Source organism: Ooceraea biroi, chromosome 3, assembly GCF_003672135.1.
Source record: "Ooceraea biroi isolate clonal line C1 chromosome 3, Obir_v5.4, whole genome shotgun sequence".
Classification (NCBI taxonomy): domain Eukaryota; kingdom Metazoa; phylum Arthropoda; class Insecta; order Hymenoptera; family Formicidae; genus Ooceraea; species Ooceraea biroi.
In genome coordinates, this window is record NC_039508.1 from 10,607,320 (window position 1) to 10,621,245 (window position 13,926).

Here is a 13,926-nt window from a genome sequence, read left to right on the forward strand (position 1 = left end):
GGTGAATTTACATGTGCACGGCAAGAGAGCCAGCACACGTCACTATCTCGTAAACACGAAAACAGATAATGTATACACAGATAGCTAACCTTGAGGTAGCCAGTAATAGAATGTCAGGTGTGTATCGCGATGATTCCCTTCGCACAACGTGCCAAAGTGTAACGAGCGTGCCTTGAAGCCCGATTAATTCGCACGACCTTAAAGCAAAATGCAATAAACTTTTGTTAGTTACGTGGTGATCATGTATCGTGCACAGTAGTAACATTGCGATACAGATAGCCCCCGTAATGGGAAGACGCAAGTTTCACAAACGCTCGCGGCAGAAAGCCAAGTTCCACGAGGTCCAGCAATCCTTTCGGCAGCATGCGCGTTCCTCGAAGCGACGCCGATACGATTCGAAGGCCACGTCCAATCTGCAGCAGAACTCGCCGGAGTTGATGCTGTCCGAGTCGCAGCATGAGGATCTGTTGTACGACAGCAAGCTCAGTCCTGAGATCGTGTCCAAGTCACCCAAAATCAAATTGCAGGTAGAAACCTGCGGGGACGGTGCGGAAATCGGAGATGACATCAGTGTACGAAGGACAGAACAGTCGCAAAGGAAATCGTGCGATTTTAAACGCAATGCTGAATCCACTAATAGTCTTCTTCGCTTGGAGGGCTATTCTAAGCATGACATTACTAAATTAATCACCGGCGATGCGTTAGACTTGACAGACGCTTCATCATCCAGTTCATTATCCCTGAACAATGGCGAGAACAAAACGGCCGACGTAATAAACGATGAGCGACCCGCAGTAAGTACCCTTGACACGAAATTCCGTTTATCAGATACATCGCAATTGGCGATGTTTCGTTCTAATCTTGAATCGCTGCGCGATGATGCGTTCTACTATGAGACTCCGAGACCTACGAATCCCGGCGAAGAGCCGGAAATGAATGGACAACAATTTCCCGAGGAAAAATCAGTTCAGCAGAAAGATCGGCGCGAGTCAGAGACGATGGACGATTGTCGTTTAATAGACAAGACGCTTTCGATGAATGACGATCTCACAATCAGTGAGATGAACAATTATTTAGACGAACGGATGTCGAGCATCACCAAACATTCTAGCTTCGAAACGGTCCCTCCAATCGCGATCTTGCAGAGCCAGCATCTCTCAGAATCCGCAACGTCGTGCAAGTCTGATAAGTGCAGGTCCGAATCCACCGGCGATGTGCGGTTGTCACTTGATGAGTTTCAACCCCCTGGATCAGTCGATGAACGTAACAAATTGTGGGATAATCCCAAGAGGAGCAGGAACATCCTGAACGGTAGTAACAAGAGATTCGACGTCGTGCTCGAGACGATCGGCAAACACTTGACTGTGAACTGGCGCGAGCTGCGGAAGATCTTCGCACGGTTGAACAAGAGGATTCACGAAGACGAAGACGACGTGGAGCGAGACTGTGCGCCCTTGCTGTCCAAGTACAGATGGTTCGCCGACGACCGAAGGATCCCTTACGTCTCCATTTCGATGTCGTCACCGAAGAACGCAAACAGAAGCTCAGCGAGTTGCAATAATGTAAATTGTCAAACGTTATTCGCGCAAACGAGCAAGCAAGGAACGGAGAAAGGATTCCGGATTTTCGGAGTCCGAGACCTGTTGCATCTTGCAGCTGCGAGTCCTCATCAGCGAAACACTACCAAGTGGTCTTGATGTTTCAGGACGAAGACGAGGAAGCGGGAAGGCAGAGGCGGTCGACAACACGTGTGGAGGTACCACCAGCACTTTCAGAAGAGAGGAGGAAGAGGAAGCAACTCTCGTTTCCGCCAACTCAGCCGTCGTGCGATAAGACATGTCGGGACAGCCGTAGCTCAGAGTCAACGTCCACCTCTGACCTCGATCAGCCCGCGCTGACCGATTACGACTCCCTGCAGGAAGTAATGTCATGGTTATTAATCTGTGAGATTACACAAAGTGTTAAATGTTACGCGTCGCGGTTTTCTGTCAGATCTGATATGATTTACATGTAATTGTTTATGCATATGCACATGTGAATTCTCTTTGCTTATTACTATTTTATGAGCGTGCACTTGTTATCACGATTTATATAAAATATTTAAAATTATATAAAACTATATATAAATATTACAATTTATATATAATAAAATATATAATATTAAAATGACAATATTCCATATGTTTTTAAATGATCAGATAGAATGTCAGGCTGGCACTTGTAAGCGCCAAGTGTTACAAACCACCGCAACATCACAGGATTCTCAAAATCACGCAGAATCTCGACAAAGAAGCATCCCTCGCATGATAATTTCATGGGTGATCGCTTTTTACGGTTGGTTGAAAAAGAAGCTGCTGCATTTAAGCGACGTAAGTTTTTTAAAATCAATTCATATCTCGCATCGATCATAATTTGATAGATAAAATGTATGCATTATATTATTTATTACGATACATTCTGAATAATTGATATAATATTCTTTCAGAATTACAAGAAGTTGCGACAGAGGTTCATCTCATCTCCATTGATTTCTGAAATAAAGACTGATCGTCTAGTAGCGACGTTGCGCATCGAAAATAAAAAGATGATGTGCGAACTGTCGGAAAGAATGACACGACTGTCAACAGATTTTAACAAAGTGAGATCACAGATGTTTCGAATTAATCTCTCATAAATACCGAAAGACTAAATTAGCTCTTTTATCTCGAAAAGTATTCGCCGCATATAGGTGTAAAAAATTCAATATTGTTAATATTAATATTTCCTGGCTCATAGGTACGGACAAACACCGAAACCACTCTCAATGTTCTGACGACCGAAGTAAACGCCGTTCGCGAAGCCAGCAAGAAGATGAACGAGAACAACACGATGCTGATGCTGGAGCTGAAAAAATTACGCGGGACGCTGGAAGAAATTGAATCAAAATCCTCGCAGCCTGCTTTCTTAAGATCTTCGTATCTTCCACCGTCTTCTCACTCACTTCCACCGCCGCCAGCCCCTTCGAGATTTCCACCATCGCAACCGCCTCCGATAGCATCTGATAGTACCTTCAAATCAGCAACATCTACATCGGTGATACCACCGCCGCCACCTCCGCCACCGCCTTCAGTCTTCCTGCAATCTCCAGGCCCGTCAACAATACAACCGACGACTCCCAACAGTAGTCGAAGCAGCAAGTGCAGGACACCCACGAGGAAATGTTCCACGCCGTTACTGAGCAGGCCCAGCATCACCGTGGAGGATCTGCTGAAGGTCACTCTGAAGAAAGCGCCGCAAAGTATCAAAGTATCGAATTAGAATTTTACAAGACATTCTAGTCATTCGACTGATGAGAAAAAGAATACACCACCCTGTTCGATACGTTTTAGGATAACAGACGAAACTCCATGCCAGGTCCGAGGGGTCCGGTCGTGTCTTTGGAGATGCTGCGCAACGTGAAGCTGAAGTCTACGAAACGCAGACTCAATGACCAAACTGGAAGGTCGCCCAGAAGCGGTAGAATTGTTAAAAACCGTGCTACGTCGAATATCAGTCTCTCGCCGATTCTGACCGGATCGGAGGGTAATCTGGAGCGAATCCTACGGCGAGTGGACTCGAACAGACCGAGGAGGCTTCTGTCCGCCTCGAGCAGCTTGCACGAGCACGATTTCGTAAAGGAGACGCAGTCTCAGTCGCTGGAAACGCTAACGCGTCGCTAATTTGCAATCTGCGAGTAAGGATGTACCTGTACACGCGATTCTTGACGTTAAAATTTGTTTGCCTGTAACACGGCACTGCATAATCATATCGGGAAGCAAGAAACCACGTGAATTCTTTTTTTTCTTTACGTTAGACATCGAAAATTAAATTAATGTCTGTACAACTTATATTTGATGTTATAATAAATTACATGTAGCTTCCTCAACGTTTGATAGAAAGAAAAATTTTATACGATTTCTTGCTTCGACATTACACGTCAGTGTGACTGCTGTGTGAGGGATCAAGAGCGTAAATTTAGAATGAAATAACATGATGTATCACAACATGTGATGTAAAATTACAACATGTACGTATAAAGGTCAGGGGCTCCGAGCTCTTCCTGCTCTCTAAAAAGATATAATCGCTTTTATAATTTTATCGAGTATGAGCCTGAATTTTTGAGAATACCTTTAAGAAACTTGCGATCACGAGTCATAGATTCGTAATTACTTTATTTGTAGTTTTCATGTGTGTGATTTTACAGAAAAAGATCGTATCCGTTGTAATCGCATTGGTTGTAGTACAGAGCGTAAGAACGCATGCGGATCCGAAAATTGGTTCCTTCAAAACGATTAATCATGTTGCCTCGCTCTATTATTCGTTCATAACGGTTAATTCAATGACAGATTTCGAAATTTCGTGAAACCCGGTAAAAGTATATATATAGTTAGACAACTGAAAGAAATATACAATGTACGCAGTTTAATGAAGGATGTTTTTAGACGCGCATAACGGAAGTTTCCGAGACCGAACAGGTTCTCCAAGTTCATAAATAAAATTTTTATCATGTTGCAAATAATTTATGTATAATCTTCGACCCATCCTTTTATATATACATACATACACATGTATGTATGATGTACATATGCATATATACATATGTATATGTATATATATATATGTATGAACGAACAATCGGATTGCCTAATCAAGCTGTTGATTCTCATCGACGTTCTGAGATGGTAATTCACCATTCGTTGCCACCTGACGCGTTTATGTATCTAAATTTCTTAACACACTTTGCCGCACAGATACACATGCTATGTATTTGAAATATATATATATGTGTGTGTATGTATATATATATTTCGCGCGTGCGTTTTACAGCCTACGACGGCTCCTTCTGCCTCGTTTCACAGTTCTTAATTTAGAGCTCCGTTTACCTTGCACACAGTTTTTAATGCGATTTAATCGTCTCGATCATCATCGTGTATTCGAGTTGATCCTACCTACCGCACGGACGACCCCTCGCATCGCGATTATTACTTCTTCCCTCTCTTTTTATCCTACTTGTTACGTTCTCTCTCGTTCGCTTACAATATTACATTCGCAAATATACTTACTTTACTTTTACGGAGGCGGTTGATATTACTTTGAATTATTCCTTATAACGTATCGTTTGTAACTTGATTATCGATTTTATCGTTACAATATCTAAATACAGGGGCACGATGGACACCAATAGTTTCTGTTTTTTTTTTCATTCGTGCGGAGCTTGCAATCCGCATTATTCCCGCCGGATGAGTTAGTTACTGTTGTCGTGTCGTAAAACGCCTCGCTTTTTTGCTGCGCTCATTCGGCGTCTCCGGTATCATCACTATCATTGTTCACGTCGCGTTTATCAGCGAGGAAACTGAGCAAGCTTAATGGGATTTTGGTAGTTCTAGCTCTATTATAAGTAGGTAAGTTTAATGCGTAAAATGGTCAGTAACTAGCTAAGCTTACCTCGTCGGCTTGAAGAAAAGGTATATCCACTGTAAATCTATACGATCCCGACTCATTACAAGAATAATGGAATGTCTCAACGTAAAAGTCGATGGAATGGCTCGTCAATGAATCGGCGAATGAATAATTATGAACACGGATCAACTATCGTCTATCCGGATGAGAAACCACGAGAGCAGATATATATACGTATACCTGTGCGTGGTGTGTGTGTAACGTAAGTATGTGTATGTACGCGGGTGGAAAAAGTCGGGGTAGTCATTTATTCTGTAATCATTTCTTTTTACCACAGCAATCGATATTAGTCTACACAACGGGCGTATGAAAACGTACAACCACATTACAGACTAGCTAAATAGTTACTTATTTGCTGTGAGTAACACAACGCTAAAGAGGCTCGCCTACGATAACATAATCCTCCCATTTACTCTTTCTTTCTTTTCCTTTATTTTTCTTCGTCGCTTCTAATCACGGCATTGCTCGTCGAGATTGATGAGAGTTTTCGTTTTCGTCGAGGAAAGATGCGCGCACCTGACGAAACTGAGAGAGATCGCGACACGGAATTTCGATGAACAAATTCGCCTCTACTTCTCGCTCGCTTCTTACCAAGCTCCCTCGCGACACGGTCTCATTGTATATGAAAGCTCACAATCAGGCGAACAATGTTATTGCATTTGACGAGGTACAGGGAGAGGCAATCGAAGTAAACACATTCTTTTTTTTTTCTCAGTTCGTCTATGCCAGGAACCTCCATGCGTTTAAAATTTTTTTTCTCGGCTATGTATAACATTAGACTTGTATAGGATTTCGTATCGGAAGTACGTATCATCTTATTACAGAGTACAAGCTCGAAAGGGAGGTTCATTTTGATAACTGGCAATGAGAGTGCCGCCGTTATTTCCGTAAAGAGAGAGACGGAGAGACTGAAAAAGAGTGAATGCGCGCGCGCGTGTGTGTACGTGTATGCGTGTACGTGTACATGAAAGAGAGACGTGTGGAATAAAGTGATTTACATTCGATTTACACGCGTACGTAAATCGTAGCAATTTATACTGCATATGCGAGACGACCGAACGCGCAGTAAAAAAGCGAGGTACGGAAAAAAACAAAAGGAGCGGGACAAAAAGAGGAGGAGACCGGACAAAGAGTACGGCGAAGGTGTAAGAACGGACGAACACACAATGCGTCCTCGATTAACGTCGAATAATTCTGTGCTTCTTCGTACTTTTTTTTGTTTTTCTTCTCTTCTACTATTGCAAGATACGTGAGGGACATAATTTGCCGTCGCTCGTCTCGAGAACTGTGCTGAGCGGAAAAAAACAAGGATTCGATCCCGAACGTACCGTGACATTGGCGTGTAATAGTGTAATTCGGAATGCAGGGGGCTGAAATCGCCGGTAAATCAATCGACGTCGGCGCACCGAGCGTCCCCGACGTCGCCGCGCGACGACAATCCCGATCGGATGCATGCAAAGTGCAAATACGGCATTTCTTCTCGATACGCAAAAACGGGGCAATTGAAAAGTGCCTCTCCTAAATGCTTTGCAGTCTCTCTATTTATCGCAAAGTGCATGTTCTGTTGTTCCATTATCTTTTTGCGTGCTCCGTAAATTAATTTTGTGTCCTTGTATGTACGTGTACGCATATGTGTGTGTGTGTGTGTGTGTGTGTATAGAGTAATGCAACCGAACAATTGATTTATTATTATTATTTTTTTGCCGTCGCTGCTGCTGCTGCTGCTGCTTTGTTTTGGAGTAACCGTACAGTGCGTGCTTTTTAAGGGTCACGCGAATTTCTAAAGATCTCCCCTTCCTACCCCGAACTGTCACCTGCTGAATTGGTTTTTTTTCTTTTGCTTACGAATTATTAAGAGTTTGTCTTGTGTCTCAGTTTTATATGCGCAAGATAACACTCACTACAGCTAGAGTTACGATACGTCCTGGTCTTCCACGTCTTGCAGTTGCTCCTTTTGTTCAGCTTCACCTACATAACAGATACAAATGTTACGTTAATTAATGAGAAAATCTAACGTAATGCGCATGCAAACATCAAACGACTGCCAAACAAGCAACCTTGTTACAACTTTAGTCGGAGCAAATTTTAGTAGAGAGTTAGTAAGAGCTCGACGAGTTTTAAGGGTGTGCATTTATCACTTTGTGACGATGTATTTCGCATTTAACAACAATTATGCAAGGATCGTGTCGCTCACCGGATATAGGCATGCTGCGAGGAGAAAAGGATGTATTTACGTTCAGGCATCGTGGGTATCGACAGCGCTATCGCCTTGCTGATCAGACTCGGATTCTGAATTACAAAGTAATGATTCTGCTTTCGAAAAGCTGCATGCGGTTTGACATTTTAGTTTTTATATTGAAAGATAGTAAAAATAGGACGTTCTTTTTATTATAGTACAAACGAAGACAAATTTGCAAAGCGGGAGAAGCATATTATAAGGTGGTAGGTAAGCGTTATAAACAAGGTGGGAGGCAAACTAGGAGTAGCGCGTCTTTTCTGGGAGTATTCTAGATAAATAAATCCTAGATAAATTGATGGGAAGGAGATGGGAAGGGGGACTCTTGAGACAGAATCATCCTACCACGATGCATGGTGTTTTCGCTTGCGTATCGATTAGATACGTGCGCGGGATGCAGGGATGCATGCGTCGTGCAACGCGTTCTACCGTAATCAAAACACGTTGGCGTCCCAGTTGCTTATTTACGAAGGCAAAATTGCCCTCGTAAATATCGCACTTAGAGATCCAACTTGGGCAGTTTTTCCTTCACAAGTAAGCAAGTGGGACACTGACCGTCTCCCTGCATGTCCGACGTCCACAGAGTGAGGTTGTCCCTGAGTAGCTGCATTATAAGAGTGGAATCTTTGTAGCTCTCCTCGGACAGGGTGTCCAGTTCAGCGATCGCGTCATCGAAGGCTGCCTTCGCCAAGCGGCATGCTCTGTCGGGACTATTGAGAATTTCATAGTAAAATACGGAGAAATTGAGCGCTAATCCCAGGCGGATGGGATGGGTCGGTGGCAATTCCGTCATGGCGATGTCGCTCGCTGCTTTGTACGCCACCAAAGAGCACTCCGCCGCTTCCTTCCTATCATTGCCGATGGCGAATTCTGCTAAGTAACGATGATAATCGCCCTTCCTGAAAACGCATCAACGACCGATTAACAACGCTTCGCAGTTGTATGCCAAGACGACGGCACGTTATTACATCTTACTTTGGAATCGAACGCAATTTTCGCAATTGGCAAAGTGCGAGAGATACAAAAGAGTAAATCTACCTTAGTACTTGGCTAAATAAATACGATGCTCACATTTTATAATAAAAGACTTTGGATTCTCCCGTGGAGGCGCACGGTATGAGATGCTTGTCCAAAACGCCGAGAATGTCCGCGCAGATATCCCTGAGCTCCTTTTCCACTTGAGATCGGTACTGGCGGATCATCTCTAGTTTCCCCTCGGCGCCTTTGTTCTCCTCTTTCTGTTCAATGCTCGAGATTATTCTCCAGGAAGCTCTCCTCGCGCCAATGACATTTTTGTATGCCACTGAGAGAAGGTTTCTTTCCTCAACGGTGAGTTCTACGTCCAGCGAAGCCACCTTCTTCATCGCCTCTACCATCTCTGTAAATGATACCGACAAACAATATCATTAATGACTGTTTCATTTTTCGTTGTACGCTAAAGAATAATATCTAATACAATTGTAATCATACTGTTACACTATAGAGTAGAAGTACAGGGTAATAATTCATTAATGGTTTCACCATTCCCTCTTCCTCTCTCTTTCTGCATAATTATCCTATCAAAGATTTCCTCGCGAATCACTGCGAAACAAACTCCGTATCGCTCTGCGTAAATGCCGTATGATCGTTTGGCCTATAAAATGTTACGTGCTCATCATCACGGACGGAACGATAGCGCCAAGTTCCTTTAGAGTAAAGGGGATGAACGCGTTGGCATATATTAATCCGCTGCCCCTTGAACTTTGCACGGAAGTCACTAATATGCATTTATCGACACGTTCGAACGATATTTACTGAAAAGCGCTGATTGTTTGGTCTCCAGATATTTCCATGGAATGTTTTCCTGGCCTTCGTGCCGCTCTTACAGATCCGATGAATTCTTTTAATAGAAACAAGTGTGAAAGAGGAGTACTTTATTAAACAGATATTCGAATGTTGAAGCTATAGGAAAACAAGCATAAAATTAATCAATTAATCGTAACGAGAAAAATATTAAGAAAACACTTAATGCATAAATATAATAAATATTTATAGATATTAAGATATTTCTTAAACTTGCGCAAAAATAGAGGCAACAGAGACTGCGCAACTTGATTTGTACATCAGAACTCATAAAAAAGGTGTCATCAAAAGGAGGCGATATTAAATTTAAATGTAGACAAATTCGATGAAGGATTAATAAAAGACGAATCGTTTGAGACGAGTTTTGCATATTCAAACGTGGATGCAAATACGATCCGTAAAATCGAAGGAAGTCGGGCGGCTTGAAGCTGATGTTCCCATTTGGGATGTCCGCGGTTTTCCAGGGGAGAAGGAGGGAAAGATAAATATAAGATCCACAGAAACGCCCGGAGACCTGGAGACCCATAATAACAGCATAATGATGCGCGAGGGCAAGGAGGCATAGATCGATGCGAAGATCAATGCATCGCACGCACGGATGTATCGTGTTGGCTTCCTCAAGTTCATGGGGGGTGAATGTGACGTAAAGCGGCCGTTACAATGGACACGATATACATATACCAGTGAAGTGTGCAGCCCATACACACACAGATACACGCACAACGTGGGATAGCGACCAGATCAATACTTTCCTTCAGCTAACCACCTCTCTCTCTCATTCTATCCTGTCCTCCTCCTCCTCCTCCTCTCTTTTCCTCTTCCTCCACCCGCTATCCTCTCTCACCCCTTTGCTACCCTCCGACCGTTCCGCAACTAAATTCATCCTTCCTCTCTCTTTCTCTATCTTCCTCTTTGTAATCTTCAAATTGCTTATCCATTTTCAACCTTGTCCCATCTTTATCCTCCGTCTTTATCTTCTTTCTGTCAAATCTGACAGTCATTGATGAAAATCTTCTGTAAAAGTTTTATAAGAGTATTGTATTTTTACATCCCCTTTATTCGGCATTACTCGAAGGAACCAACTGTATTTAATGTCAATTAGCGCTATGTTTTTTTTTGAGAGGACTTGGTTCATTTCGACCAAATTTCTGAGCTATGTATACTATGCAGACAACAGTCTGATCTAAAAAAAGAGAGCGGACCGACGATCCGAAGTTAATTAGCGACCTTATTCTAATTATTCTTAGCGCTTGCTCTTTTTATGAACGACGTGCATTCTTTATGGGAAATATTTTCGCAGAAAAATGTCGAGCTCGGAGAGCGAGATCTTGGGAAATATCTTGAAACCGTTTAATAGCATGTACACGTGCGTGTACACATACACATTTCGACCTCACGGTTTCTTTAGTAATAGAAAGAGCTCCAGCAAACGTTAAAAATATAACGCAGAAATATTTCTGAGAAACTTTTCCAAGTAAATCGGTTGTCGAGTTGTCAGCAACACTGTGCATTTGGCATTAAAATTGCGGTATTCTCAAAAATCCACAATTCTTAGAAATTACTGAGTTTCATCAGCGATTAAAAAAAAGAAAGGGAATAATAAATCTTACATCACTTCTAAACTTATTTCATTATTCTCTCACGAAAAAAATATTATCGCGCAGCAATCGTTACTCTTATCATCAGCAAATTGCTCTCTTATCGATCTTAACGATCTCGTTCGATTTGTCAAACGAAATACGAGACCAATGCAGGCACGAGCTGCACACGGAGCGACCGTGCACTCTCGCGCGAGGCGGAGAGCACGAAAGAGAGAGACAGAGGCAGATGGGAATCGTCAAGACAGAGAAATCCAGCCGCAGCTGCGGAATCTCGCGAGAGAGAGACGCGAGAGACCGAAACGCGTGGCGTAGGACGGAGAGAAATTTGACCGTCTCTCCCTCGCCTCTCCCCCTCCCCTTGCCTCCCGGCATTACCGCGGCGCACCATTATGCCACCCCGCGCCGGCCCCTCGTCGTTGTTCCCTCGTCACTTGCTCGGGATCACCCCCCCCCTCCCCCCCCCGCCCCGACCGGTACGCACTTTCGCCAAGAGAACAATCGTATGCGTATGCGGAATCGGATATATACTCTTACTGTTCGAAGGTACAACGATAACGGCGCGTTACGTTGGCAATCGATATCGATAATCGCGACACGCTCGATAAATCCCTCGTCTGTGACGTGTCGCATCGATATCGATCGAAAATGTAGGGAACTCGATCGCGGGTCGGTGTTTTAAGGCGCGTTTGAAAGCTGGCGCGACGCTGGCGGGACGCTCCGACGAGGGAAACGCCGCCGAAAGAAAAGGCTCGGCTGAAAAGATGCGACGAGCGTGTGACCACGACGTCACGGCTAACCTGAAAGGCTCGTGATGAATGAATGGACTCGACGCTCCTCGGGGAAAACGGCGCACGTAGGAATGCAAGGATTTCGTGGAAGACTGCAGAGCAAAATTACGACGCGTGAAGTCCATTTTACTGACTTCAAATTACGAATCGTCGATTCCACCTCCGTTCGACGCGTCGTAATGAAACGTCAGAAACAGATCGAAGGGATTGATGAATGCGGGATCCGAAAGGTCCGCACCTTTAATTGAGCCTACAGATCGCACGGACTTGACTATAGTCCGTGGATAAAAAAAATAGAAAAATGAGAACCGCCGCGCTCGTTAGAAAATTCCAAGATAAATCCATAATCTGGGCCGTGCAGATTACGGACACGTCCGGTTCCCGGCTCGGAAAACCTTTGCGAGTAAAAAACCTCGGCGGAGGGGGGAAGGGGTGAGCCGAGATAAAAATCGAACGGAAGGAGGCCCTGGCAGGGCACAGGACGTCGTTCGAATTGTCTTTTTCTCGGTCGGTCGGTCGGTCCTTCGGGGGGCCGAGGGGTCGGCGATTCCGTCACGCGAATTCAAGGCCGGATACCACGAGCGGAGCACGCGAGTGGGCTCTACGTTTATCCGCTCGCTCGTAATAACCTGCCTTTGCGATCGGCGAGGAAGGCGCCTTGTGCATGCACCTATGCGTCAGCAACGCGTCGATCGCGCGAAGAAGCGCGGTCCGTCGCTTATCTGCGGCGACGGGGGCCTCGCCGGAGCGACGAGCGAGGAACAATCGAGCTGGCCTGCGAGAGCACGCCTAGCAACGCGCGCTGCCGCGCGCATCGGTTCTCCGGCATTGTGGAGGTACGATGCGCGACGCGGAGCGCGAACGGCGACAGGAACGACGACGCCGAGACGTCCGCACGCACGGGGCTCCCGGATTCACGGCGGAGCTCTGGCGCGGGCGGGCGAGCGGGCGGGCCTCGCCGGATCGACCGTCGCGACTGACACGAGTCGATATCGCGTCCGGCGTCGCCACAAAGGAACGCCGCCGGCGGCCACGACGCGCCGTGACGACGTACGTGTCTCACGGCGGCCACCACGCTGCGAATTTTGACAGATATGACGTACAGGAGGCGAGAACACGTCCGGCGTAGCGAGGTACGATGGGTGTCCATGAAAGGTTACTGGACGGTCGGCCGAGAGAACGGAGATTCTCTTCCCCGGCGCGGGTCTGTACGACTACGCCGGGACGCGGCGGCGGCGAGGCGGTGATCGACGATCGGGTACTCGCGAATTGACACGTACCTCGGATCCGTGGCAAGATCGCGCGACGACGTCGGCATCGACGCCGACGTCGAATCAATGAATCGACCGACCGACCGACGGATCGACCGGCTGGCTGGCTGGCTGGCTCGGTCTCCTTCAGCCGGAAAAATATTCACTCACCGTCATAGCGTTCCGCTTGCTCGGCCAGTTTCGCCTTGTAAACGTTGTCCTCCCGTTCCGACATGTCGGATGCTCGTGGATTTCTTCACGGGTACGTTATCGGGGAACGCTCGCGTGGTAGAAACGCGCGCACGGGATACTACTCGTCGGCACGAACGTCTGAAATACGAAGCACGAAGCACCACTCCTCGAGACGTACGGCCACTCGCAAGCTCACTGACCAAGATGGCGGCGCCCGCCAACAATCGAAAGCAGTTCCCAGTCTCTCGCGCAACAGCCCTACGGACGAGACTCCGCTCTCGCCATGCGCTCGCGCCGTGTATTACTACGCCCGTGACGTCATCCGCCGCCGCCGCCGCCGCCATCATCCCGATTGGACGAGCGCGGCCGCACGCGCATGATCCGATTCGCGCGAACGAATTGTTCTCGCTCGTGCTCGTGGTCGGCGACGCTCGTGCGAATTCATCTCTCGTTCCGCACACTCGCGCCGCGAATATACAAATTCGCGCAAGTGTGTGCTGCATCTCGTGACGATTCGCCTGTCGTTTATCGGCCGCGGG

The 13,926-nt window shown here is 45.9% G+C and overlaps 2 protein-coding genes across 5 annotated transcripts; one reads left to right on the forward strand and one right to left on the reverse strand.

The window, feature by feature from the left end:
* Window positions 1-48: 48 nt before the first annotated feature.
* Window positions 49-6,156, forward strand: LOC105276919 (formin BNI1). Of its 2 annotated transcripts, none has more exons than XM_011334943.3 (6): window positions 49-1,562; window positions 1,706-1,921; window positions 2,199-2,369; window positions 2,486-2,638; window positions 2,776-3,285; window positions 3,369-6,156. In XM_011334943.3, the coding sequence occupies exons 1-6, from the start codon at window positions 288-290 to the stop codon at window positions 3,696-3,698; spliced, it is 2,655 nt and encodes an 884-aa protein (XP_011333245.1). In that variant the 5' UTR covers window positions 49-287; the 3' UTR covers window positions 3,699-6,156. The 2 variants fall into 2 exon arrangements, with proteins under 2 accessions (XP_011333245.1, XP_011333246.1); XM_011334944.3 differs by having other exon boundaries at window positions 49-794.
* LOC105276918 (14-3-3 protein epsilon) lies at window positions 5,222-13,585 on the reverse strand. Of its 3 annotated transcripts, none has more exons than XM_011334941.3 (5): window positions 13,367-13,582; window positions 8,786-9,092; window positions 8,270-8,613; window positions 7,380-7,446; window positions 5,222-7,295 (listed from the first exon to the last, which is right to left on the reverse strand). In XM_011334941.3, the coding sequence occupies exons 1-4, from the start codon at window positions 13,428-13,430 to the stop codon at window positions 7,391-7,393; spliced, it is 771 nt and encodes a 256-aa protein (XP_011333243.1). In that variant the 5' UTR covers window positions 13,431-13,582; the 3' UTR covers window positions 5,222-7,295; window positions 7,380-7,390. The 3 variants fall into 3 exon arrangements, with proteins under 3 accessions (XP_011333243.1, XP_011333244.1, XP_011333242.1); XM_011334942.3 differs by adding an exon at window positions 7,673-7,767 and having other exon boundaries at window positions 5,391-7,446; window positions 13,367-13,585; XM_011334940.3 differs by having other exon boundaries at window positions 5,725-7,446.
* Window positions 13,586-13,926: the final 341 nt, after the last annotated feature.

Coding starts and splice junctions, on each gene's coding strand:
- LOC105276919 (XM_011334943.3), top strand. CDS start 288: ATGGGAAGACGCAAGTTTCACAAACGCTCGCGGCAGAAAGCCAAGTTC. Junction 1,563..1,705: donor GCTCAGCGAGTTGCAATAAT/GTAAATTGTCAA, acceptor TTGATGTTTCAG/GACGAAGACGAGGAAGCGGG. Junction 1,922..2,198: donor ATTACGACTCCCTGCAGGAA/GTAATGTCATGG, acceptor TTAAATGATCAG/ATAGAATGTCAGGCTGGCAC.
- LOC105276918 (XM_011334941.3), bottom strand. CDS start 13,430: ATGTCGGAACGGGAGGACAACGTTTACAAGGCGAAACTGGCCGAGCAA. Junction 9,093..13,366: donor GCAAGCGGAACGCTATGACG/GTGAGTGAATAT, acceptor TATCATTTACAG/AGATGGTAGAGGCGATGAAG. Junction 7,447..8,269: donor GTCGGACATGCAGGGAGACG/GTCAGTGTCCCA, acceptor TCTGTTATGTAG/GTGAAGCTGAACAAAAGGAG.